Source organism: Herpailurus yagouaroundi, unplaced genomic scaffold, assembly GCF_014898765.1.
Source record: "Herpailurus yagouaroundi ecotype Mexico unplaced genomic scaffold, PumYag 141, whole genome shotgun sequence".
In the NCBI taxonomy this organism is placed as follows: Eukaryota; Metazoa; Chordata; class Mammalia; order Carnivora; family Felidae; genus Herpailurus; species Herpailurus yagouaroundi.
Window position 1 is genome coordinate 37542577 of NW_024412396.1, and position 27147 is coordinate 37569723.

Consider the following 27147-nt stretch of genomic DNA (forward strand, 5'->3'; position numbering starts at 1 on the left):
CTAGTTATAAATAGTAATAGTTTTTAATAGCTTACCTTAAATCTCAAAATACTCAAGTAAAATTGATCTAGATGCTTGAGTTGAAAAATTTGTATCAAAGTTCAGTTACTAACAACAGCAAATATTCACATTCCTTATTAATGTATAAAAGTCAGATACACACACAAATTTAAGTGTTAAAACTAGATTATCACTGTTGCACAATACAACTGTTACTCAACATAATGGGAGCATGTGCTGAGAACCCTGCCTGTTTTTTTGAGAGTGTTGCTTCTATGATTGAACCTTGCAGTTTTGCAGATAATTTGGAGGGAGGAGAGATTTGAGGTAGATACAATTATGTGCTTCATTCATAGGATGTAAGGAGGATTAAGTGATAGAATGCTGACAAAGTCCTTAGCATAGTGCTAAGTGCTTAATAAATGGTAACAGCCGTTTTCAACATTTAATAAATAATTGACTTAACAGAATTAGGTTGAAAGTCATAGGAGCATGCTGAGTATTTGAGGTAGAAGCAGCATTCTTCCTTAAGATAAAACACTGGAAGAGCAAACAGACTTGGGAGTGAAAAAAACACCTTGTGAGTTCAAATCCCGTCTGCTAATGGCTGTTTTTAGCCTACTGTATAACCTCATCTGTAAAAAGGATAATATTTACCCTATTTACAAATTTTGAGAGAACTAGGCACCTGGTACGGGGTAACATTTGGCACATAGTAGGTTTTAATAAACAACAGCTCTTAAAGAAGCTAAGGACAGAACCAGGGTTAGCCTTGTTTACCTCCTCCAGCTGGGTCAGGAGGAATAGATGTTTCTACACAGTCAAGCAAAGGAAGGGAATGTCTCTGCTTAGGAAAATCTTTCTGACTTTATTCTTGGAAAAGTTCCCTAAAGATATATCCTTGTTTTGACACCTTTGTTAATGTTTATTAACCTGTTTCTTTCAATTCTTAGTATTGTGTCACATCTTTTTTTTTTTCTTCTATACTCCTGCCTTTATTTGGTACTTGTGCCAGTAAAGAAAAAGGGCTGCTAAAGAGGCTGCTAAGGGAATAAGCAACCTGAAAATGGTAACTTGTTATAGCTGCTAATATAGATTTCTTTAGCTTATAGTCAGTATTGCTCATGTGGTAGGGTAGAAGAAGTTGGGAAAATATCAGAGTCCAAAGAAACAAGTCAAAAATCAGTTTGTAGCTGTAACTGTTCTGCCAGCTTAACAACTCCTGTTTTCAAGTTAATATGTACAGCTTTAGTTTCTTTAGACTTAATGGTGCTTTCTTTATGTTGAAACTACTTCTGAATGGCTATGAGGGTGCACATACACAGGCTACTTTTAAGACTTTGGCTAAAACAAAATGTCCTCTCTAATTTGATATGCCAGGAAGGAAATACCTGTTTCAGACAGGTTTAAAGTTCCATCTTGGACTTCTTTGTTAGAGTTCCCTATGTCTTCAGTAATCCAGAAATTTGTGTATCTGTCTCCTACATTCTTACTTTACACGTTCATGTAGTAGACCAATCTCTGTATAATTACATGGCATCTTCACATTGTTTTATGGAAAGCAGAAAAATGTAAAATTAGTTTTATCCAAGCAAAGGCAAGCTAACTTATATAAATTTTCTTTTTCTGTCCTCCTTTTTTTGCTCAATAGGATAAGTTCTGAACGTCGAAAAGAAAAGTCTAGAGATGCAGCGAGATCTCGGCGAAGTAAAGAATCTGAAGTTTTCTATGAACTTGCTCATCAGTTGCCACTTCCCCATAATGTGAGCTCACATCTCGATAAGGCTTCTGTTATGAGGCTCACCATCAGCTATTTGCGTGTGAGGAAACTTCTGGATGCTGGTGAGTTGTTTTACAGGGGCGTAATGAGCCTAAAAATTAGAAATTAGAAGTAATTAGAAGGTGGTCATACTCTCTGTCCTTTAATGTAATTTTTATTACCTGCTTTTAAAGCTTCAGTAAGGAATTTTTAAGATACTGGCCTTTTCCCCCTCTTTCTCTTTTGCCCCACCTTGCTACCAGTCTTCCTTTTAATAACATGACCCTTCTTTTCAATGGTTTGCTTGCCATGTTACTTTAAAAATGATTAGGGGCGCCTGGGTGGCTCAGTCGGTTGAGCGGCCGACTTTGGCTCAGGTCATGATCTCGCGGTCCGTGAGTTCGAGCCCCGAGTTGGGCTCTGTGCTGACAGCTCAGAGCCTGGAGCCTGTTTCAGATTCTGTGTCTCCCTCTCTCTCTCTGACCCTCCCCCGTTCATGCTCTGTCTCAAAAATAAATAAACATTAAAAAAAATAATAATCATTAAAAGCAACTGGCAAGTCTAATTTTAGTTTTTAAATAAAGTATCTGGGGAAAACTTTATACAACTACCTAAATATTGCTATCATTTAAGTATAACTTTTAATTTATTTTCCTTTTCTTGTGTCCTTTTTTAGGTGATTTAGATATTGAAGATGAAATGAAGGCACAGATGAATTGCTTTTATTTGAAAGCCTTGGATGGTTTTGTTATGGTTCTCACAGATGATGGTGACATGATCTACATTTCTGATAATGTGAACAAGTACATGGGATTAACTCAGGTAAAATACCCACATATTAAGAGCACTTCTAATTTTTTTTTGATTTTATGATACAGATCTAATTTTTTTTAATGTTTCTACAGTTTGAACTAACTGGACACAGTGTGTTTGATTTTACTCATCCATGTGACCATGAAGAAATGAGAGAAATGCTTACACATAGAAATGGTAAGAAGAAAAGTCTGTTGTTTGATTTAATCTGGCAGGTGGTTTTACCTAATAAAATACTGTTACTAATTTAAAAATTCTGCTATTGTACTAACCTAAGGCTCAAAACATCATTTCATGTTTAATAAAATGTTATTCTGTTCTTTGTTAAATCTTTGTTACTCTATTTTTTAGAAATTTCATAAAAATACCTTAATTTTTAAAGCTCACTGAATTCCATAAATAATTATATAGATAATAATACTACATAAAATGAAAAAGTCAAGACCCAAAGAGGTCAGTTTATAACATACAACTTTTAGGCAAGGGGAAGTCATAATAAATAATAAGATTTTAGATAGTTGTTATACTTGAGGTACCAGTTTATGTTCAAGCTTTCTCAAGGACCAGGGTAAAGAAAAAAGAAAGTTCACCAGATTTTTTAAAAGCCTAATTGTTTATTTGACTTCAGGATGTTCACAGTAATTTGAGACTATGTAGTAAGATCATAAAGTATTATATTATTGAATGCCCCCACATTAGCAGCAACAAAAAAGACCCACTAAGACCTCTTAACTCTCAGGCTTGAGGGTTTTTTTTTTTTTTTTTTTTAATGTCTATGTATTTTGAGAGAGAGCATAAGCTGGGGAGGGGCAGAGAGAGAGACGGAGAGGGAGAATTCCAAGCAGGCTTCATGCTGTCAGTGCAGAGCCCAATGAGGGGCTTGATCTCATGAACCCTGAGATCATGGCATGAGCCAAAATCAAGACTCAGATACTTAACTGACTGAGCCACCATATGCCCCTAGGATTGAATTGTTCAAAATAAGTCTTCAAAGATTTTTGGAAAATACCTCTTGAATTACAAAAGCTTAATAATTAGTCTCTCCACCTGTACCTTCTTAAGGCACAAAGTATACTGATAATTTATAGTCACCACAATGAAAATTTGTCATTATGCTCTGTAGCTGTCCTTTGCAGCTCTCTAATTTAAGTGTATAAGTTTGTTTGCTTCTGTATTAAACAACCTCAAGTTCATAGCACTTTTTGAATATTTTTTATGTTTTTTTAATCTCCTTTCATTTATGATAATAGTTAACCTCTATTGAGAGATTACTCTGTGCCAGAACACTGTTCTCTGCAGATTATATGCTTTAATGCCTTTTTTCTTCACAACACCCTGTGAAGTTACTATTTCTATTTTACTGAGGAAACTAAGGCACAATTATTTGGAAACTTACCCAAGATTACTTGGTTAGTAAATGGCACAGTATAGGTTAAACTCAGGTAGTTGGGCTCATTAGTACTTTGGAGATCTTTCATGTTCAACAACTCTCAGTACTTTCTGTGGCTACTTTTGACCCTTTCAGTAGGAGCCTTCTGTTTTTTTTAATTTAATACTTGGTGTTCACTGTGAACTTGGGAAAACAAGTATGATTTTTAGAGTTCCTGTATAAAGGAAGAGTAAATACACTTCACACAGGGACCTAAGTGGGCTGTCAATTAGTTTAGTATAGGACTTCTAGTGTTTAGACTTTGAAGTTTAGACACTGAAGTTTGGATGCTCAGTTCTTCCCTTGGGCTATGAATGGATGGATATGAGGAAATTTTGTTTTGATTGGGCAGTGATGCTAATGCTTTATTCTAAATCAAATATATTCCACATAATATAGTTTAAATGTATGTTTTTGAACAAATGTTTTTTTTTTTTTAAACAAATGGCTTTTTAAAGCACATGAACTTTTTGAAATCATTCCTAATGTAATGAATGTTTGATGTTTTGTTGGGAAACAGATACGCATTAGAAAAAGGGTTTGCTGCAATGCGTCACATATTAATGTTATGCTAAGAACCAGTGGTGTGTTTATACAACATAGTTCTATTATTTTTTTCATTTAAATTCTAAAATGATGACTTAGAGTTCACTAAATTATTATAAAATATGATTTATTTTTAAAGGTCTGAAAATTTAGTTCTTTTAAAATGTTTTTTTTTTTTCCATTAGGAAAATGATAGTACCTTGGTTTTTAAATTAATCTTCCTGTCCCAATTCAAAGGCTTTGGGTTTCCAAAGGTCAGTACAATTCAAGCTTAGATTACGAAGGACTGAAAATCCTCAAAGAATTTACAAGTAGATCTCTGTTGGCATCACAACCACAACACAGCTCTGTACCACCACTGAGACCAGTGTGGTTCTTGTGGCATCTTTTTAAAATCCATTCCCAAACACTGTGAGGGAGGGCAAATTGAATCCTGATTTGACTAAACCCAAATAACTTATATCAGCACCAAGACTGCCCCTTTGCCTAATTCCACTAGCATGGAATTAGAACTCTTCTAGAAGAGTCCGGCGTTTCTACCTAAGTAAGCCTAAATTTAAACTATCTTATTTCTTTTCTACTTGACACTTTTTTTCAATATACTAGCCTTAAAATCTCCAGATCCTTTTTTTTATTTCCCTCCTCCCCACTTATTTCTATCAGTTTTCAAGTTTTTTCTAGTTCTTTATATGTCATTTGTCACCCTTCTTTTCACTTCTCTTTACTGTTCAGCCTGATTACCATCATTGTATTTTAATTCTAATACATCATATATATTGCTTCTAGATTAATGTACCGTAAGTTCCTGACTGTGCTTCCCATGTCAGAATTTTTTAGAAGCTCCATGTTGTATATTTAAAGCTGAACTCCTAATTAGGGCATCCAAGGCCCTCCAGTTACAGCCCTAATCTTCCCTTTCTAACTGTCTCATTACACTTCTGCAAGTACTTTATATTGCAGCAACCTGATCTATCTACTAGCATCTATCTATTCCCCAAACATGTGTTTTTTCCCCACCTCTGTGCTTTTCATTATTTTCCTTTTCACCATGTTTTAGTTATATAAGGTTTGGAATGGGAATAAATAGACCTAAATTTATTTCACTCTAATTTTGCTTTGAAAAGTCATTCAATATTTTGGTTTTTTCCTCTAATAACAAAGTAGAAATAACATCATGCCTGCTTTACAGGAAGATTTAAGGAAACGTCAGATATATAAAAATGTTACCTGCTTTGAAAAGAAAGTTGATATTTTAAAAGTTCTGCAAATACATGGAGTGTTTATTATAAATTGAGCTAACACATTTAGCAAAGGTTGGAGGAGTTCACTGAAGTTCTTTTTTGGGGGGTGTGCTTATTACACGGATACAGCAATTAAATGGGTACACTTAATAAGGCAGATTCCTACATTTGTATTTCTTTGTAATTTTGCCAGCTTTACTGGCTTCAGTGTGAAATGGTTAACTGTTATTTGCAATCAGGGAATCACTGGAACTGTGAACCCCAGTTACTGATTCGAGCATATTAATCCCTTGGATGTGTTTGAGTATGAATCACTGTTTATGCTGAGACTTTTAATTGAATAGTACCTAGGTGCTACTCTTACTAAAACAAATTTAAATATTTAATTATGCTTTTAAATTTTATTTCCTGCTTTTATTAGGCCTTGTGAAGAAGGGTAAAGAGCAGAATACACAGCGAAGCTTTTTTCTCAGAATGAAGTGTACCCTAACTAGCCGAGGGAGAACCATGAACATAAAGTCAGCAACGTGGAAAGTAAGTAAAAATGATTTCTAAGTGGTGATGCACTTGGTTTATAGATAAATTCATACATCTTAACACTGCTAATATTTAAGATAGCATTAGAATTGTGAGGGGAAACGTACAGTTGTTCATTGGCATTTGCAGATTTACCATCCCAAATTGTAGTAATTTGCCATTTTGAGGCATGAACTTAAGTGAATTGTGATACTGGTATACCAATCTAACTTAATCAGCTGGTTTTTCCAACCCACCCAGTGTTTGAATCTTGATAGAAATTAATTTTCTATTCATTTTTGTTTCATTTCTTTGCTCGGTGTTGAAATAATCATCAAAGCAAGAATAATAAAAATAATAAATAAAACTGCCACTATGACTAAATGAATGAAAAATCAGCCCAGATTTGTATGAAGAGAGTATTTTAAAGAGTAATTTATGGTGCCTGAGTCTTGAGTGGTGTCACAGGGGAAACATTTATTGATTTCAAAGATAGGGTTAATCCATGAATGACAGTAAATTTTATCAAAGCTTACTTGCCATGTCACACTTCAGCTATTTATCTCTGTGGTTTTTTTTAACTAGCATTTTATATTTTTTAAAGAATTGCTTTGTTTTCTTTGTACACAGGTACTTCACTGCACAGGCCATATTCATGTCTACGATACCAATAGTAACCAATCTCAGTGTGGGTATAAGAAACCACCCATGACGTGCTTGGTGCTGATTTGTGAACCCATTCCTCATCCATCAAATATTGAAATTCCTTTAGATAGCAAGACTTTTCTGAGTCGTCATAGTCTGGATATGAAATTTTCTTATTGTGATGAAAGGTAAATGATATACAAACTATAACATGAAAGTTTTAATTAGTCCATAGCAAAGACATATAATGCATAATTTGAGGAAGAATAGGTTACTTTTGGTTATGGACAAGAAAGGAAAGTGTTTGATCATCTCCTCACCCTACATATTGCCCATGATTTCTATTGCCATTTCCCTTTATGTTCATAACTATTTTTAATTGCCAATTTGATATTTTTATTTGGATATTTTTCTATATTAATAAAATATTTCTGTAACTGAACTGTACTACTATTGCCCCAAAACATCAACCTCAGAAATTGCTTTTCCTTTTATAATGCCTAGCATGGTTAGTATATCACTATAGGCATACGACTCCTACAAATATTTGGGAGTCATCCTTAACTTTTCTTTTACCTTCATTATGTATACCCAGTCGGTCTCTAAATCTTACAGATTTACTGTCTAAATACATTTTTTGATCCATTTGTTCCTTTCCACCCTTGCTTTCCTGCCACTGAATTCTTCAGCTCATTACCTTTGGCTTAAATTGTTGCCATAATCTCCTAAACTGTCTCTTTGCCCACAGATTTTTGCCCTCTAGTCTCTCATCCAGGATCCCAAACAGTGGACTTCCTAATGTGAAAATCAGATCTTTACACAGAAAAAACTCTGGTTTATAAAAATATTAGAGGAGGGCAGGAGATTTTTCTTTATCAAAAGAAAAATGTGCATTTTGAAAAGCTGAAAGAAAAATAGACCATGACAATAAAACCCAAACTTTGCTTAGCATGGCCAACAAAGATATTTATGATCTGGCCTCTGCCCACTTGTCTAAATTAATAAGGAAGAGAGGGTGTGACCCCCCCCCCCAACACCCTACAGCTAGAGAGCACCATGTGCTCATTTGCTGTCTTAGCGCCTTTACATGTATTTTCCCATTCTGCAGTGAGGTTTTCTTCAACTCCTAACACATATTTACCTTTCAGGAGCCATCTAGATACTCCTTTGGGAAGCCTTCCTTGTTCCTTCAGGACACTATACTATTCTTGTGCATATGTCTGTCATAACATTTCTTCTACACTTGTAATTATTTACTTGTCTCACTTTTTACTATAAGACTATAACATCATAGCTGAAGGCATAGATTATGTAGCCAGACTACTAAATCCTGATTCTGTTGCCTATATCCAAGTGATCTTGGGCCCATTAGTTCTTTTTGAGCATCAGTTTCTTCATCTTTTGTAACACCTACCTAACGTAGGGTCATCTTAAAGATTGTATGAGGGAACCAATTTTAAGCACTTAGTCATAATATAAAGTAGGTAGAAATCCCCACCATAGTGGACAAGGAAATGTGACAGATCTCTGGCTTTAGAATCACATAATCCTGGATTCAGTCCTGGCTTGCAGCTCTGATACTACAGTGTGGTCTTGGTATTAAAACTTAACTCTTTCAGGGGCGCCTGGGTGGCTCAGTCGGTTAAGTGGCCGACTTCGGCTCAGGTCATGATTTCACGGTCCGTGAGTTCGAGCCCCGCGTCGGGCTCTGTGCTGACAGCTCAGAGCCTGGAGCCTGTTTCAGATTCTGTGTCTCCCTCTCTCTGACCCTCCCCTGTTCATGCTCTGTCTCTGTCTCAAAAATAAATAAACGTTAAAAAAAAAATTTTTTTTTTTTTAAAAACTTAACTCTTTCAAATTTTACTATCCTTACAATAAGGGTAATATTTCAAAAGGTTGTTGTCAGAATTGAAGGAGTTTGTTGAGTGCCTTGTACATGTAATAAATGCTTCACCACTGGTGACAAGCATTTTATGGTGTTTATTGCCATCAATCATGTGAATATATGATAGAACAGAGATACCCATCCCTTTTTGAGGAATTATTTTTTATCTTTTGAACTCAGTAGCAAGGTATAGAGATAGGCTAGGGAGAATGGAAAGTAGTGGAGCTAGAATGAGAATTGAGGAAGGGAGTGACATTTCTCTCAGGTCCTATCAGAAAACTGGCAAAATGATCATGACAGAGGAGTAAAGACTGCCAACTTAGAGATCAGCCAAGTGAGGTTTTAAGTTTGACCGGGAGATTGTTATTTTCTGGTTAGAGCTCTTTACAGAAACTTCTCACATTAAAACCCCTAATAACTGAGATCTAGAAAAATTTTTGCCCAATTTTGAGAAAATCTAACCTACCCAAAACTTACGGCATTCAAAATATCTCACAAATGCTTATTATTTACTGTACTAATTTCTGCTTATAGTTAATCCGCACATTTGTTTGAGCATCTACAATGTTCATGGCAAAGTAGAAATGAAGAGTAACAGTTCTTGGTCTCAGGACACTTACAATGAATGAATAATACACTGCATTGTTGCTTTAGATCACAGGTTTCCTAGTCCATTAAAAACACATTATGATCGGGGCGCCTGGGTGGCTCAGTCGGTTGAGCGTCCGACTTCACTCAGGTCACGATCTCACGGTCCGTGAGTTCAAGCCTCGCATCAGGCTCAGAGCCTGGAGCCTGCTTCAGATTCTGTGTCTCCCTCTCTCTCTGGCCCTCCCCCCGTTCATGCTCTGTCTCTCTCTGTCTCAAAAATAAATAAATGTTAAAAAAAAAAAAAAACACATTATGATCAAATTTCCTGGATCACTCTCCTTTTTGGTACAGAATATAAGCTATATAATTCTCTAAAGTTAAATAAAATTGACTTTCTAGGAAAGCATTCTGTTTATATTTTAACATCTTGCATCCCTTAATGATAGATGGACCTCAACTCTGAGAAGCACTGATTGACATCTAATTAAATCAGAGCTTCTTAACATGATAATAAAAGGCCCCCATTAATCTGCTTACATCTCTAGCCTCATCTCTTCTCACCTGCCCCTACTAACCACATGAAAGTCTTTCTCATTTATACACTGTCAAGCATTGTCTTCTCTCTGTCTTTGCTTCTGGTATATCTTCTTCCTGAAATGGTTTTGCTGCTCACCCAACCATTTCTTCTCGTTGATAAGGGTGGTTCCTCTGATTCCTGCAACAGATTACCATCATTACACTTACCACATTATTTCATTAGTAGTATGGTAAGTGTTCCAGAAGATTAGCTACACGTTTAGTTTTGACTTTGCATTTTCACACCTAGAACAATGCCAGGCATACTTAGCATATAAAGATTTATTTTTTTGTTAAGTTTACTTATTTATTTATTTTGAGAGACAGAGTACAAACAGGGGAGGGGTAGACAGAGAGAGACAGACTCCAAAGCATTCTTCGTGCTGTCAGTGTAGAGCACGATGTGGGGTTTGAACTCATGAACCGTGAGATCATGACCTGACCTGACTGGAATCAAGAGTCTGATGCTTCAACCCACTGAGCCACAGAGGTGCCCCAGGCATATAAAGATTTAAATAATGGAAGTTTTTTTAATCCCACGGGAATTTTGTTTAAAAGTAACCAATATAAGATGAATTAAAGTTATTTTTAAAGCATAATTTAAAGAAATAGGACCATTTTTTAAAAATACTAGTTTCCTTTGTAATGCTGCCACCTAGTGCAGATGTGTTTAGAGATACCTCTTTGTAAAGAAGTCTGGATTTTAGCTTTGGTTTAGTTTTTGTTTTTTGTGTTTTTTTACAAACCTCTTTCTATTTATAATTATTTTGGAATAAACTGTATGGCAGATCTTGCCTTAAAGTGTGACAGCACAAACTCTTTTATACATTTATACATTTTACTTTTATACATTTCTTAGAAGGATATCTTTCTTGTGTGTTTTTTATAGTTGTTTTTTTTTTTTTTGGACACAGTACACTAAGTAACTTTTGCTTACAACTCAGGAAGTCCTGAGAAATTGAAAAGTTTAACTCAGGTTTTGCTCCTAGAAAAAAGAGAGCAAAGTGTGGTGTTAAGAAGACAGCTTTCTCATTCACATGAAATGGGTTCTGTTTCTGACTGGTTACACAGAGTAGTAAGATCTAATCTATGTCCTAAAAGAACTTTCGGGAAACCAAAAGGGGTTAGACTAGATTACTTTCTAGTCCATTTTCAGTTTGATATCATTGTTTCATCTAAAATGAATTCCTATAATTTTATATTATTTAAAAAACTAAGTTACAAGAGCATCTTCTAAAACAAACATAATGTGTATCTCTTTACTTCCATTTAGTGTAGATATTCTTTGGTTGGTGATACTAAAATTGTGTAGTAGATGTTGACTGAAGCCTTGCCTAAGGGCACTGTTAAATAAAGAATCTGGTTTGTACACACTCAATACAAAAAGAATCTGGTTTTATGGTAAACTAATGTTATGGATTTAATCTTATATTTCAAGTTAAATGTCAGTGATTACCATTACAACTTTTACCATTTTATTTAGCAGTACTTTCTGTCTACTTATGAATCCCCTTATTACCAAAAGTAAGTACAGTAAAACATGATGACAATATGTAATGAGTTTGGGTGAAAGGGATAAATGGGTTAAGTAGCAGGATGTGAATCCAGAGGATTTAAAGAACATGCATGGTGCCGTATTTAGTAACTGTAGAGTTACCAAAAGTGAGATGTAAACTTCTTCTTAGCAAAGAAGGATGCTCTTTAGTTTTGAAAATTCACTTGTCCATGAGATTAATTCATATCAGTTACTTTAAAGAAGCAAAATTTCTCTTTCTCTTCTTACATTTTTTACTTAACAGAATTACTGAATTGATGGGATACGAGCCAGAGGAACTTTTGGGCCGCTCGATATATGAATATTACCACGCTTTGGACTCTGACCATCTGACCAAAACTCATCATGACAGTAAGTACAATGGAAAAACTATATAGATTTTCTAATTATGTAATTTGCAATCTCCTTACTGTTTGGCCATATATCTAACTTTTTGGTTAAAATTAATCAGTCTTCCTAGACCAAATATCTTAATAGAACTCTTCATAAGGGATGTCAACCATTAAATCTATGTTTTGTATTTGTTGTAACTGATACTAGTTAAAGTAGAATCATTTAATAATATATAAAACTAACCTGGCATTTTTAATACAAAGACTAAAAAATGTCATGGAATATTATAGCATCATTTTCAGAATTCACATTGAAGTATTTAGATCAGTTGTTAGCACATGGAAGGCACTTAGAAAATAATTATTGAGTGACTTAGTGAATGTGAAGGCAATCAATGTCATGTACAAGTGGTAACAAGTACACTTGACATAAGATAAATACTCGTGAATGTTATTTGAAGATCCCATAGTAAGACTTTCGAATCTCACTTGCTTATTTAATCTGTACCTAAACATGACTTCCCAATGTGATCGGGGATACCTGAATGTCACTGAGTTAGAATAATTAGCCTTGAACTACAAAATGAGCCCAAGTCAGCAGTCAGGACCCCAAGACTCAAGATAATGTCATCATTACTTTTTATCTGGTACTTGCTCCCAAATTAGCAATTGATTAAGTTTGCCTAAATTGCCAAGATTTCAGCATGATACCAGTTGAGATTCAAATATGCGTGCACAGCTATTTGAAGCATTGCTAATTCTCTGGAAACCTCAGTAGAAACGTAAGGAAATGTAGCAGTGCCACTTGCTCAAATGTGCTCTGTAGAATCAAGATTATTCATTGTCTAGTCTTTTTGATACTTTCAACATATAAGTCATTAAAGGAATTAGTCACTGCTGTCCCTCATTCCTGGCTTTCATTTTATTTAAAGTGAAGATTGGCAGGAAAGGAGTTTATTTTAGGAGTTAGAAGAATGAACTGTGTATATTTTTGGCTATGCTGGGGCTTTTTCTCTGTCACTTTAAACAATTATAACTGATTCTATTAAAATAAACATCTCTTTTCTAAAATAACCAACATTCAGCATCCATTTATTTGATTGAAAATTAGAAGTTATTTTCTCTGCATGACTGTTTTTCCTTTTCACTCCTAGTGTTTACTAAAGGCCAAGTCACCACAGGACAGTACAGGATGCTTGCCAAAAGAGGTGGATATGTCTGGGTTGAAACTCAAGCGACCGTCATATATAACACTAAGAACTCTCAACCACAGTGCATTGTATGTGTAAATTACGTTGTGAGGTGAGCCTGAAAAGTAAATATTTTGGGGGAGGAAATAATAACCTTTTTGGATATTTTGTTCTTTTATATAAAGGGAGATAAGATTATAAAATGTTAACTGAATTTTATTTTCACATTTCCACCTAATTACGGTTTTCAGTACTTAGACCTGAGTGTCCAGGCCTGCTATTCTGCAATGATTGTACTATTACCAGTACCCATCTATTCACATTCTTTTCACTCCCATTTTTAAAAAGACGTTAAAAAAATACCATATCTCCTATTGGGTTAGTTTGCTCTAGTCCTATTTCTGTCAGCATATACTATCTCAAATAGCTATGTTATTTTTGTAGGAAGAACCCTGGCCTTGGAATAGGTAGCTTTGTGTCATAGCTCTTTCACTTATTAGCTGCATGACCTTGGGAAGTTCTTATTGCTTTGAATTTCACCCATATAGGAGAGATGATATTTATCTCCTCAATATTCTGAGGATATTTAATCCTCAGAAATGAGGATTAAATGAAATCTATGTGAGATTACCATAAAAGGCTGTATAATATAGTGCATGGCTCTTGTGTATTCAAGAACTCTTCTTTTAGTTGACTGGCTTGTGAATATTATGGATATCATAAACTGGCCTTCCATTTGATCTGCTTCAGCAGACTCCCTTCTAGTCCATCTTCCACATTACCACCATGCTGAGTTTTCTTGCATGGATATCTGAGCATCTCCTTTTCCTTAGAATTGTTTTAAAGATGCTTTATCACCCCCGAGATAAACCCTTGCTTAACTTACATAGCATCATTTCTTGTCATTTTCTATATTCTTCATGCTTTCGTTGATTCCACCTACCCTCTTTCTAAAATCTGTGACTACCTCTCTTGGTAAGACTTTGGTCACTTGTTTTAATTTTTGCCACTTCTGACACCATCCTTTAATGTTTGTTTTTTTTTTTTTTTAATTTTTAATTTTAGAGTGTGCAATTGGGGGAGAGGGGCAGAGGGAGAGAGAGAATCTTAAGCAGACTCTACACTCAGTCCAGAGGCTGACTCAGGGCAGAATCCTATGACCCTCAGATCATGACCCGAGCTGAAATCAAGAGTTGGACGCTCAACTGACTGAGCCACCCAGGCGCCCATCCTTTAATGTTTTAATATTAGTGTCAAAGAGTTCTTTTGTGACTTTCCCATTAAATTACCCACTTGGAATGTCCTTCTTTTGCCCCTGTCCCATCTGCCTAACAAACCCTACTTGAGCCGAAGTTTCAGCTTGTTGGCTGTGAAGCACACCTTCTCTATTTTAGCAATTACTATTTTGTATTTTAATTGTTTGCACATCTACATTGCACTTCTGAGGACAAGGGTTAGGTATTTTAAACTTTGTATCCTTGGTTTATTTCACTTAGTAAACACCTAAATGTTTGTGATTAAAGAAACAATAAAAACTTACATTTAAGCCAAACACATGGATCTGTTGTTCATCATCCCTCTTCCACTCTATCCTGTAGGTGTTATCACCGTATCATTTTCTTACCACCAAGGAAAATATGGCACCTGCCTTAGGCCTTGGTCATTTATCTATATGTCTTTATATTCTAGGGCCATCCTTAGGTCATGCCTCATACATCAGTCCCAAAGAGTTCTTCTGTGCCAGTTTCATTACATGTGAATCCTCACAAAAATTGTTTAGATGTGTTGGTGCCCTTCATGTACTTGACTATTCCATTTCTTTGTCACCATCACTCTTCCCAAAGGGATAGCTGAAGTTTCTTAATTTAGTCAAATATTTAAACTATCTTATACTATGAATTTTTATGGGTCTTTATTTCATATTGGCATTTTAAACCCTGAATGTGAGCAAGTATGCATGAACTATTAGGTTAAAGCATCTTAAAATGTTCCTTTTCATAAAGCAGTATTTTAAGAGACAAGGTTGCTTCAGAGACCCCCTGCATTGTGTCAGTGCTCAGTTAAGAATTACTAATCTCTCTTTTTTGACAGTGGTATTATTCAGCACGACTTGATTTTCTCCCTTCAACAAACAGAATGTGTCCTCAAACCAGTTGAATCTTCAGATATGAAAATGACTCAGCTGTTCACCAAAGTTGAATCAGAAGACACAAGTAGTCTGTTTGATAAACTTAAGAAGGAACCTGATGCTTTAACTTTGCTGGCACCAGCTGCTGGAGACACAATCATATCTTTAGATTTCGGCAGCAATGGTGGGTCTTTAGTTATTCTGTTGATTGCCTAAACTATGTCTATTGCTGTAAGCCCATTTTAACTGAATTTGGACATTTTTTGTGGGTAATCATTTGGATGTTGTAGTCATATAATTTGTTTTTCAAAGTCTTCAAAGTATTTGCTTAAGTATTTTTGCCTCTGTAATTTCTCAGCATTCCTGCTTCTGTCATATTATTGGAAATTGTGCTTCAAAGGGTGCTTAGGTATTTCTTCTTCCCACTTTAATGTTTCTCAACCACCCTGCTATTTCTGTATTTCCCATTGCCCTATTTTCTCCACAATTGAGCAGAGTTCTATTGCAATAGGCATAGTTCACTAAAGGATAAATCACCAGTCATACCATAATATCAGACATTGAAAATGAAAACTGTAATTTCAAAGTTAGTTAAATTTTAATGAATAAAAGGTGTGAAAGGGTTGGAATTGCAGAGTTGGTTTTTTTTTTTTTTTATACTTATTTTGAGGGAGAGAGCACGTGTAAGTGGGGGAGGGGCAGAGAGAAAGAGAGTGAGAACTCCAAGCAGGCTCTGCACTGTCCACAGGGAGCCCACCCAACTCAGGCTCAGTGCCACAGAACTGTGAGGTCATGACCTGAGCCACAATCAAGAGTTGAAAGCTTAACCAGCTAAGCCACCCGGGTGCCCTTGCGGGGGTTTTTATGCTATAAATATAATAGGAGCTGTCAATAGTAGATTGGAAAGATAATTCAGATTTAGAGTTGTACCATAAGATCTGTAAACTTTCTGATGAAGGAAAATTTAGCAACATTTTTGTTTGAGTGAATTAGACGTGTTGTAAAAGGGGGCTTGCATTTCTATATATGTTAAAATATAGCTATTCTTTAAATTGACTAATAATTTTTTACCTATAGACACAGAAACTGATGACCAGCAACTTGAGGAAGTTCCATTGTATAATGATGTAATGCTTCCCTCATCCAATGAAAAATTACAGAACATAAATTTGGCAATGTCTCCATTACCTGCTTCTGAAACTCCAAAGCCACTTCGAAGTAGTGCTGACCCTGCACTCAATCAAGAAGTTGTACTAAAATTAGAGCCAAATCCAGAATCACTGGAACTTTCTTTTACTATGCCCCAGATTCAAGATCAGCCAGCTAGTCCTTCTGATGGAAGCACTAGACAGAGTTCACCTGAGGTAGGTGTCATAATAAAAGAAGAGCATAACTTTCATATTTTAATGTTCAGGAATGTATTTATAAAATGAGTACCAAAAAAGTTTTTAATTTAGTCATTGATAGAGAATAATGTCTGTGCCTATAATAGCTCCAAGCCCATACATACTACTCATTGTGTTGGAGAATTGTCAAGTAGCAAAAACCTTACTTTAGCAAAGCTTAAAAAGGGAAAGGACCATAAGCTAATTGCTGAATTTTGTCCAATTTCCATTACTTGAAATTCTGGGTAAATTTAACATGAAAATACCAAGTCTTACACAGAGCAAATACTTGGTAACTATTTTTTATTCAAGTTCTGTCTTGATAATAGTTTTTCTATAAACACAAAGAAAATAGTCTTTAAGGGCTAGGCTGAGGTCAAGCCTAACGATGTCACATGGGGCTCTATTTCTAAATCTAGAATGATTCAATTTTGATTCAGTAGAGCTTCCTATATCTGAAGATAGCTCAGGAGTAGCACAACTCAGACTTGAATATCCTGACTTGGTGAGGCACAAATAAGCCTTAATAAATGGTGAATAAGTTTACATTAAATATTTATCAATTCAAACTGGCAGGCTAAGAGGAGATTTGACATTTCATAGCCTTTGGGAAAATATACTCTGTGCTTTGGTGGCTCACCTTCCCCAGCATAAAAATCTATTGATTCATTTTGTTTTTTATCAGACAAAGGTAAATCTAACAAAAATGTTAAAATGAGGGAAGCAAAAGTTTATGCTTAAATTATATAGCTTTGGTTTTCTGGTTATAATCCTTGCTCAGAACTCCCAAAATCGTACTACGTATGTTAAGGTGAATGCAAGTAAAACAACTTAAGTCTCTACCCCTACTTCATCCCAGGGTAGATGTGAGATTTTTAGGTAGATCACCACAGTAGCGTGGCCTCTCAGTACAAAGGTAGAGTCCAGTGAATAGTAAGTATATCATATCTAATTATTGGCCAATTAGGTACCATGTGGGTGTTGAATTATTAAATGAATTCTCCTAGAAGCAGATCAATACCTTTTAGTCCTAATTTCATAAATGATGTTACACAGAAATGTATGTGTTGGCAAAATTAGTTACAAGGGTAAGTTCAAAAGTTTAACTTCTCTCTAGTTAGATAAAATGTGATAGAAGAGATGGACTTTGTTGGTTTAAGAATTCTAACAACTAGCAAAATATGTGCAGGTTTCCTCAGGGAAAAGTAAACCCATTGAATTCCTTTTACAGCCTACCAGTCCCAGTGAATATTGTTTTGATGTGGATAGTGATATGGTCAATGAATTTAAGCTGGAATTGGTAGAGAAACTTTTTGCTGAAGACACAGAAGCCAAGAATCCATTTTCCACCCAGGTATATAAACTTGTTTATTATATTTTCTGTTAAACTTTATTAATTGTTAGTTGGAAGTGACTTTGGGTTTAACTTGTTTTTCTTTTATAAGATGTGGCCATTGAAAAACTCATGTATTTTTTGTTTTAAAGGACACTGATTTAGACTTGGAGATGTTAGCTCCTTACATCCCAATGGATGATGACTTCCAGTTACGGTCCTTTGATCAGTTGTCGCCACTGGAAAGCAGTTCTACAAGCCCTCAAAGCGTGGGCACAATTACAGTATTCCAGCCGGCTCAAATGCAGGAGGAACCTCCTGTTACCACTACCAGTACCACTGCCACCACTGATGAATTAAAAACAGTGACAAAAGATGGTATAGAAGACATTAAAATACTGATTGCATCTCCATCTCCTACCCATGTACCCAAAGTAACTACTGGTGCCACAACATCACTGTATGGTGATACTGGAAGTCGGACACCCTCACCAAACAGAGCAGGAAAAGGAGTCATAGAACAGACAGAAAAATCTCATCCAAGAAGCCCTAATGTGTTGTCTGTCACTTTGAGTCAAAGGTAATTATATACAACATTAAAGTTATAGTTGATTTGTTATTTTTGAGAAAGTATGTGTGGTAATAACTTAATTCTAAGCATAGAAAACTTTCTGGTAATATGTTTTTGACATACAAATTCTGGACTTAAAACAAGCACTCAAATTAACTTGTGTATTTGTTTTCTTGAAGATAACCTTAGCACCTATCTAAATGTAGGAGGTAGGAGGATCTTCTAGTACTTCTAAAAATTAAATGCAGCCAGTAAGTTCAGTAAATGTACAAAAATTGGCCCAGTTTTTTGCAGTTGTTTAATAAATCAGACTAGTTAACTCTCCTCACTGTTTCTGTCTCTTTGAGCTATTTTAAAGCGTACCTGAATAAAAGACCTTCCAACGTAAGGGTATTTCCAATTCCCCATTTCACATTGAGCCTGATGATCTTCAATCCTCAGTATTCAACATAGGTATTTATAAGCCTCCTTTTAAAATTTATGTATAATTGTGCTCTTTTTCCATTACATTTTTATAGAACATTAGCTAGACTATAGGTTTAAGAGCTACAACAGGAATCTGAACATGATTTATGATATTGCTTTTGTGGAGTTAGTTTGAACAAATACCTGTACACTACCCAAATTTTAAGTTATAATTTCTGTATATAATTTCTGTATATAATTTGTAGCGGGATTTGACATTTTAAATTTGAGGCTGTAATCAAAGGAAACACATTTTAGCTAGTCAGAGAGGCAGTTTGTAGAGGAAAGAAACAATTTCTGTTTGTGCCTACACTGAACCAGATAACAACAGCAAGGAAAAAGCACTGGCATAAGAAGAGTCTATGACTTTTCTTCTCCTGCCTTTCATCACTGTTTTGAACTAGAATGCTAGGAGAAACCTTTTCCCAGAACTAAGAAAAGATCTTGGGGCTTTACATTAACAAGGAAGCGTTTATATTACTTTATAAATTAGTATGTCACCAAATGACTATAGGCTCTGACCTTTAAGGCGGTGACAGTCTCTTAAACATTTCATTGTATTAATATTTGGTCACTAAATGGCTATTAGAAGATGAGTGACTATAGTAATAGAATTGGCTATGACCTATAATTTACAGTTTACTATTAGCTACAGAGGACTATGGGATATTCCGTTTTCTGAACAACTGTGTGCTTGTCAAAACCAAAGTCTAACATCTAGTCACTTTTTTTCACATTAGTATCAAAATAGTATGCACTAAATACTTGCAGAACTGTACGAAGGCTTTTTCTTTATGACCTCTCTAATGTTGCACTAAACCAGATGACTTACAGCTTTAGAGCAAAGATTAAAGATAACCCATTAAGAAGTGCCTGGGTGGCTCAGTTGGTTAAGTGTTCAACTCTTGATTTTGGCTTGGGTTGTGATCTCAGGGTCATGGGATTGAACCTTGCGTCAAGCTGCATGCTGAGTGGGGGGGGGTGGAGCCTGCTTCAGATTCTCCCTCTCTCCCTCTTCCCCTTAGCCCCCCTTACACGTGCTGATAAATCATTAGAAGTGCTACTACTAAGATGATATTTATATGATAGATTGCACTGTACTTCATAAAGATAATATATTTCTGTAGGAATTTAAAAACCTGCCTATCTATAATAATGAAGGTTTTACAGAATTTTTTAAAATACAAAACAAAACTGCATGTAGGAGAGCAGTTTGAATAATGTGTCACTCATACGGCATTTTCAACTATATGGAACAGAGCAAGAAGCTGTTGTGATTGTGTATGGGCTGGGGGGAGGAGTTCTTGAAAAGACAAAATAGATAAGAGAATTCATGTGCCTGATACATAAAACAGTTATTTACTACTTAATATTAATTTTAAATGGAGATAGTTCAGGTTTGACAACCAGATCAATACTGAGGGCAAAGTGGCTTAGTGGAAGATTACTGGGAGGGGAATGGGTATCAGGAGATCTAGAAGGCACTTCCATATCTGCAGCTAACCAGGTAATTTGCTCCAAGTCCCATTGCTAACAAGCCTCAGGTTTCTCATTTATAAAATGGGTGTTTTATATCTCTTGGAGATTGGTGTGAGACTAAAATGAACTAATGAACATGCAATGTTTTATAAACTAAAAAAGCCATAGAAATGTGAAGTTACTCTTATAATAGTCCCAGGAATATTTGAATATTATACTGGCTGGAATGGAAAAGCCAGTATTTAACTTTAACCTACAAAAATGTCAACTTAGTTCTGTTCAGATTTATTTTATAAATAGGTAAATGCATATTTTAAGAAATTTTCTTTTAAAAACTGAGCTTTGACTTCAGATGATAAACTTTAGTAATCAGAAAAATTCTCTTACATATTAACATTATATTCCTTAATGTTGGAAAACAGGCATCATTTATTTTGCTCAAAAAAAGTTAGTTGGGTATTTTAAAAATAGTAAAGCAACTATGTGTTGTTTTTTTTTTTTTTCCAGAACTACCATTCCTGAAGAAGAACTAAATCCAAAGATACTAGCTTTGCAGAATGCTCAGAGAAAGCGAAAAATAGAACATGACGGTTCACTTTTTCAAGCAGTAGGAATTGTAAGTGTGAGAATGTTTCTTTTTCTGTTGTATAGAAGCTAATGTGCTGTATACAATGTGAGTCAATATATAGGTGATTTCTCATTTCTTCCATATACGAAAGTTATATATTCAGAGGTTAAACATTGTTTCTTTCACTTGGTAGAAAAGACTATTTCATAAAAATACATTTAAATGAGGGTATCTGGGTGGCTCAGTTGGTTAAGCATCAGACTTCAGCACAGGTCATGATTCACAGTTTGTTGAGTTCCAAGCCCCGCAGGCTCTTTGCTATCAGCACAGAGCCTGCTTTGGATCCTCTGTCTCCCTCTCTCTCAGCGCCTCCCCATCTCTCTCTCTTTCTCTCTCTCTCTCTCTCAAAAATGAAACATTAAAAAAAATACATTTAATGAATACATTCTCATTGTAAAAATTCCAAACAAAGCAGATGTATTTTAAGTAAAAAGTGAATTTCTCCCCTCATTCTAACCTCAGTGTCACCACCAGTCTTGTTCTCTTCTCTTTCAGTTACTTTTCCTTCTTACCTCCAAAAAAACAGTAGTTAAAGTTAAGTTAGTGCTGGTATAATTCATACTGATATTTTCAGACTATATTTACTGGAAAGCATTTACAGAAACAGTTGCCATAATGAGTGGCAAATGACTTTATCATAGTAGTATTAAGAGAAAGAATTAAAAATAATTTAGAACCATATTTAAGAAATTTGCCTTTGTACAGTTATTAATCTGCTTTTACAAAGTAAATTTCTGCTTTTACAAAATTTCAACATAGTAAAATTGAAATAACTGTGCTGTTTTTAGGGAACATTATTACAGCAGCCAGATGATCGTGCAACTACTACATCACTTTCTTGGAAACGCGTAAAAGGATGCAAATCTAGTGAGCAGAATGGAATGGAGCAAAAGACAATTATTTTAATACCCTCTGGTTAGTTTATTCTTTCTACCCTTGAACATCCCACAGAGAATTAAAATGTATGAAAGTTTTTTATTTAGAAGCTTTACTTTCAAAGTGATTTTCATTCTTTAGCATCATTAAAAACTAAGGTAGCATTTTATCCACTGGTGGTAAATACAGGAATAGCTATTCAAGATGGAACTTTTAATTTATCTTTGTGTGCCATCAATATTCAGTAGAAGCTAAAACTTGTAAATTTGTATGAGATTTTTTCAGAATTGATTTATCACTTCTTTGTGCCATCATTGTATCCTTTAAACACTTCTGACATAGCACTAGTAACACTTTATTCCACTTGCTTTTTCACATAGTTGTGGTTTTGCCCTGTAGACTAGAAACCCAGAGCTTATTTGCTTTAGTTTTCTGCAATACCTATAGCACAGTGAGTGTTCAGTAATATTTATTGACTAGGTGAATGAATACTTAGGTATGTCTTTGTTTTTCAGATTTAGCATGTAGACTGCTGGGGCAATCAATGGATGAGAGTGGATTACCACAACTGACCAGTTATGATTGTGAAGTTAATGCTCCTGTACAAGGCAGCAGAAACCTACTGCAGGGTGAAGAATTACTCAGAGCTTTGGATCAAGTTAACTGAGCTTTTTCATAATCTCATTCCTTTTTTTGGACACTTGGTGGCTCATTACCTAAAGCAGTCTATTTATATTTTCTATATCTAATTTTAGAAGCCTGGCTACAATACTGCACAAACTTGGTTAGTTCAATCTTGATCCCCTTTCTACTTCATTTACATTAATGCTCTTTTTTAGTACGTTCTTTAATGCCAGATCACAGACAGCACGTCTTCACAGTTCCTTGGTATTTAAACCATTACATTGCAGTAGCGTCATTTTTAAAATGCACCTTTTTATTTATTTATTTTGGGCTAGGGAGTTTGTCCCTTATCGAATTATTTTTAATAAGATGCCAATATAATTTTTGTAAGAAGGCAGTAACCTTTCATCATGATCAGTTTGAAAAATTCTTACTCCGTTTTTTCACATTTTACATACACAATAATGATTTGCCAGCAGTACATGGTAGCCACAATTGCACAATATATTTTCTTAAAAAAATACCAGCAGTTACTCATGCAATATATTCTGCATTTATAAAACTAGTTTTTAAGAAGAAATTTTTTTTGGCCTATGAAATTGTTAAACCTGGAACATGACATTGTTAATCATATAATAATGATTCTTAAATGCTTGTATGGTTTATTATTTAAATGGGTAAAGCCATTTACATGATAAAGAAAGATATGCATATATCTGGAAGGTATGTGACATTTATTTGGATAAAATTCTCAATTCAGAGAAATGATCTGATGTTTCTGTAGTCACTTTGCCAGCTCAAAAGAAAACAATACCCTATCTGTAGTTGTGGAAGTTTATGCTAATATTGTGTAAATGATATTAAACCTAAATGTTCTGCCCACCCTGTTGGTATAAAGATATTTTGAGCAGATTGTGAACAAGAAAAAAAAATCATGCTTTGTTAGCAAAATTGCCTAGTATGTTAATTTGCTCAAAATTTGATGTTTGGTTTTATGCACTTTGTCGCTATTAACATCCTTCTGTTTTCATATAGATTTCAATAATTGAGTAATTTTAGAAGCATTATTTTAGAAATATATAGTTGTCAGTAAACATCTTGTTTTTCTATGTGCATTGTACAAATTTTTCATTCCTTTTGCTTTTTGTGGTTGGATCTAACACTAACTGTATTGTTTTGTTACATCAAATAAACATCTTCTGTGGACCAGGCCCCCTTTGGTCAGCTTTTATATTAAAAATTTTGTTTCAATGCCTCCAACTCATAAAATTGATTACTAGCAGTTATCTTATGAAAATTAAATTGCCAGTGATTGTTTCTACATTTATTTTATTGCCATCACTTAAATGTATACTGTGTCCGTAAATGTCCTATTAAGTAAAAGCAAACTATAATGTTCCACTGTAAAAAATACTTTTAGAAAAGAAACTTGTCATTTATAAATTTATGAACCTATTAAAGCAAATTTTAATGCTTTAATATGAATGGGATGAGTAAAGCAAATCCCAAATATTATAGTTACATAATGTTGTAAGGATGAGAAGTACCTCTAAAGATTTCTAATCTATTTCCATTTCACAGATGAAGAAATGTAGACCTCAAATGATAGTCGATTTGTCCAAGTCTTCAAGGTAATAAATGGTACACCAAAGATTTACACTTAGGTTTTCTCTTAGTATGAAACTAGAACAAACCTTGCATGTTTTTTAAATCAGAACTGTATATTTTATATTTTTTAAATAACTTAATTCATTTTTTTCTGTATGTTTTTATGGAATTGCTATATTTCTTCCTGATTATAAAAGTAATATTCTCGCTGTAAAAAAAAAAATTTGCACAAAAAGATGAAAAATCACCATGAGCCTCTGCACCTAGAAGTAACAGCAAATTATTTTTATGGACAAATTACAAAGGCAGTGGCCAGAGCCTTAGGTCCTGTAGCCTGAGGTTACAAGAACCAAAATATCTTGAACAAAATGAACTAAGTCCAGATCTTATCTTAGACTGAACAAAATGTTATTACAGCGGCATGAAAATTTGGGAACAAAAATTTATAATTCGAAGACTCCCAAGTTTTTGGGGGCACATGCATACTTCACTGTAAATACTATGACCCAAAGTAGTTTTGCATTTCATTACAGATAGTATAGAGGTGGTATTTTAGAATAAAATAGTTGCTTAGTATTTTCAGGTCAAAAACACCCCAAAATTATGCTTATTTTGGTAGCAGAATTAGCTTTAGTCGAAAGCTAGAAGTTTATGTGTAGTTTTCAAATATTAATAAATGGTCCGGTTATGTAATGACCGGGAGTCAGAAAATGACTTGTAAAAGCAGTGATTTAGAAGAGAAAGCCACTTTAACAGACAGTAGAACTGGAAGAAAGTAAGTACCCACCTCTTGGTCATTCAGGAAACAACCCCCATGGAGTGCTTGAAGCTGCTGGAAATAGAAGAACCAGCCCTTCCTTCCCAGCTTTGTGCCCTCTCTCTCAGACTGTCACTTACTTCCTTATAATGCCTTTCTCTGAAGTATAACCCTACCCTAGCAACTAGAATTCTATAATAGCTCTTCTCTCCTCCCGATGGATGCCTATACTTGCCACTTTTCTGGTGCTGCTGTGAATGAATGACCACAGTATTATTTTACTTACCTGAAGAAAGTATGGCAAAGGAGTTTGGTGTATTTTGTTCTTTTGTGCTCACCATTAACTTTGGAACTAAAAAGGGTTCTACAGAGAGCTTACCACAACTAAGTACAATGGCTTTTAGATGAGTTAAAATGAATCTAAACATCTATTAGGTCCTATATGCTAGACTTTGTGCTAGGATGTTATCTCACAGTCTTCAAAAAACACTTCTGAATTAATATTTATATCATTTTGTAGATACGAAAACATTCTTGAGACCTAGCCTAAGGATCAGAGCATTTGAGGTGGCCATCAGTGACTCCATAGCTCATGGTGCTAAACACCAGGGGGGTACTAGCCAGTTGGGTAGCAGTAGAGCATGCCCTTTACCCTATTAACTGTTTAAACAGCAAACAAGAGAAAGCAATGGGGTGAAGGTAATGAAATCACAGGGGATGTGCTAAGAGGAATGGCAAGACCAACGGAAATGAGTTAAGTGGTGTTCTAAAGTGCTATCGAGAATTTTGAGTTTGAACTAGAGATTCAGGTGTCTGGTGATGGAGATATTAACAGGTAAATGAGATGATGTATGGAAAGCCCGTTAATGAACTATAAAAGATTACATCAGTGTATGGCATGGTCCTCCTAGAGCTGTCTGACTTAATGGCATTATACACGTTTATTTTAAGTTTGTATAACTTTGCAACTACCTTTCCAAATAGCAATTTTCCCCTACAACCTTTAAAACAGAGAAGTGCCCTTAAAGTTACTGGCTGTGCAGAAATTTAAACATTTAGATTCTAGAAGTTCAGATTTCTAATGTAGCAACGTCAAAAATAAGTTGCAAAGAATATGTAATCTTTTTTTTTAACAATGGGCTTTTGGTTAAATAAAACCTTTGCAAACATGTTGCCAACTGAAACCAACAACAGTGTAAAGAAAAAAAATCTTACTCAGGTGTTTTTTAGGTCTGCCGCTAACCACTTTACTCGTATTTCATCCCTTAAAATAGCGCTGAACCTGTTGTCCCAGATCGTTTTACAGATCGTTGTTTGATCTGTAGAATTTGATACAAAATAGTCTCCCTGTAATATTAAGCTACGTCTTACCACAAACCCTCCTATCAATACCTTCTGGAGCTTTTTTGTGTTCACACCTTTCAGAGGTTTGGACATAATTTTCTTACCTGTAGTGGGCGGTTTTATCCAAGACGCTGCCCAGACACCCGATCTCCTCGTACTATTTAATTTCCTTTATTCCCTTGTCTCGGATCCATCCCGGGACGGAGAGGAAAGACAGGTGCCTGAGAGCAGCAGTGATCAGACAGCCCCCTCAGCGGGGAAAATAACAAGGATGCGGAGGGGACCGACCACCCCTAATGTCCGTGGTGCCGCTGGTACTACATGATGAGGATGCGAAACACAAGCCGTCGGGAGAAACTTCCCCAAACCCCGCCCGCCGCGCTGCAGGCCACGCCCCGGTACGTGCTCGGGCGCAGCACAGCAGCCCCGGCCCCCGCCCTCCGCCCCAGGCCCGGTCCGCTCCGTGGGGCGGGTGCTCCCAGCCCGGGCCTACGTGTAAGATCTCACGTGGGAGGCTCGGCCCCACCCGGCCTGCTGCGGCGCGGGGTGGGGCGGGTTCTCGAGGGGTCAGCGCTGCTCTTTGTCTTCCGTGACTTGTCCAATTCTGATGCCTGGCGCTTTCCAGATTTTTTGGTGGGGGATGGGGTGGGGTGGGGTATAGGACTGTTAGGAGGTTCAGGGAAGGAGTCTCATGTGTCGCTGTAGAGCTGTCCGCGGAATTCCCAAATGTTTTGGGGTATGAAACTGTGTTTTGTGGAATAGAAACATATCTGAGGTGTCCTAACAGATGGGATTGCTTAACTATATAAAAAGGTTTTAAAATATTAATCATCTACTAATCTGGTCAAAAATGGAGGACTTTTTTGGTTGT

At 35.6% G+C, this 27147-nt stretch overlaps 1 protein-coding gene and 1 long non-coding RNA gene across 2 annotated transcripts in view; one reads left to right on the plus strand and one right to left on the minus strand.

Annotated features, from left to right (window-relative positions):
• Positions 1–23779, plus strand: part of HIF1A (hypoxia inducible factor 1 subunit alpha) — a 42252-nt gene extending 18473 nt beyond the window's left edge. Inside the window, exons 2-15 of the mRNA XM_040477333.1 lie at positions 1652–1842; positions 2436–2581; positions 2665–2749; positions 6210–6322; positions 6935–7137; positions 11801–11907; positions 13043–13190; positions 15170–15390; positions 16284–16570; positions 17823–17945; positions 18077–18504; positions 20947–21055; positions 21856–21982; positions 22459–23779. Coding sequence (XP_040333267.1) covers positions 1652–1842; positions 2436–2581; positions 2665–2749; positions 6210–6322; positions 6935–7137; positions 11801–11907; positions 13043–13190; positions 15170–15390; positions 16284–16570; positions 17823–17945; positions 18077–18504; positions 20947–21055; positions 21856–21982; positions 22459–22610 — 2440 coding nt within the window. The 3' untranslated portion in view covers positions 22611–23779. The remainder of the gene's footprint in view (positions 1–1651; positions 1843–2435; positions 2582–2664; positions 2750–6209; positions 6323–6934; positions 7138–11800; positions 11908–13042; positions 13191–15169; positions 15391–16283; positions 16571–17822; positions 17946–18076; positions 18505–20946; positions 21056–21855; positions 21983–22458) is intronic.
• On the minus strand, positions 1–26876 carry LOC121031873 (uncharacterized). Its single transcript, XR_005790945.1, has 2 exons — positions 26381–26876; positions 1–1871 (listed from the first exon to the last, which is right to left on the minus strand). It is a non-coding gene; the product is annotated as an uncharacterized LOC121031873 (long non-coding RNA).
• Positions 26877–27147: the final 271 nt, after the last annotated feature.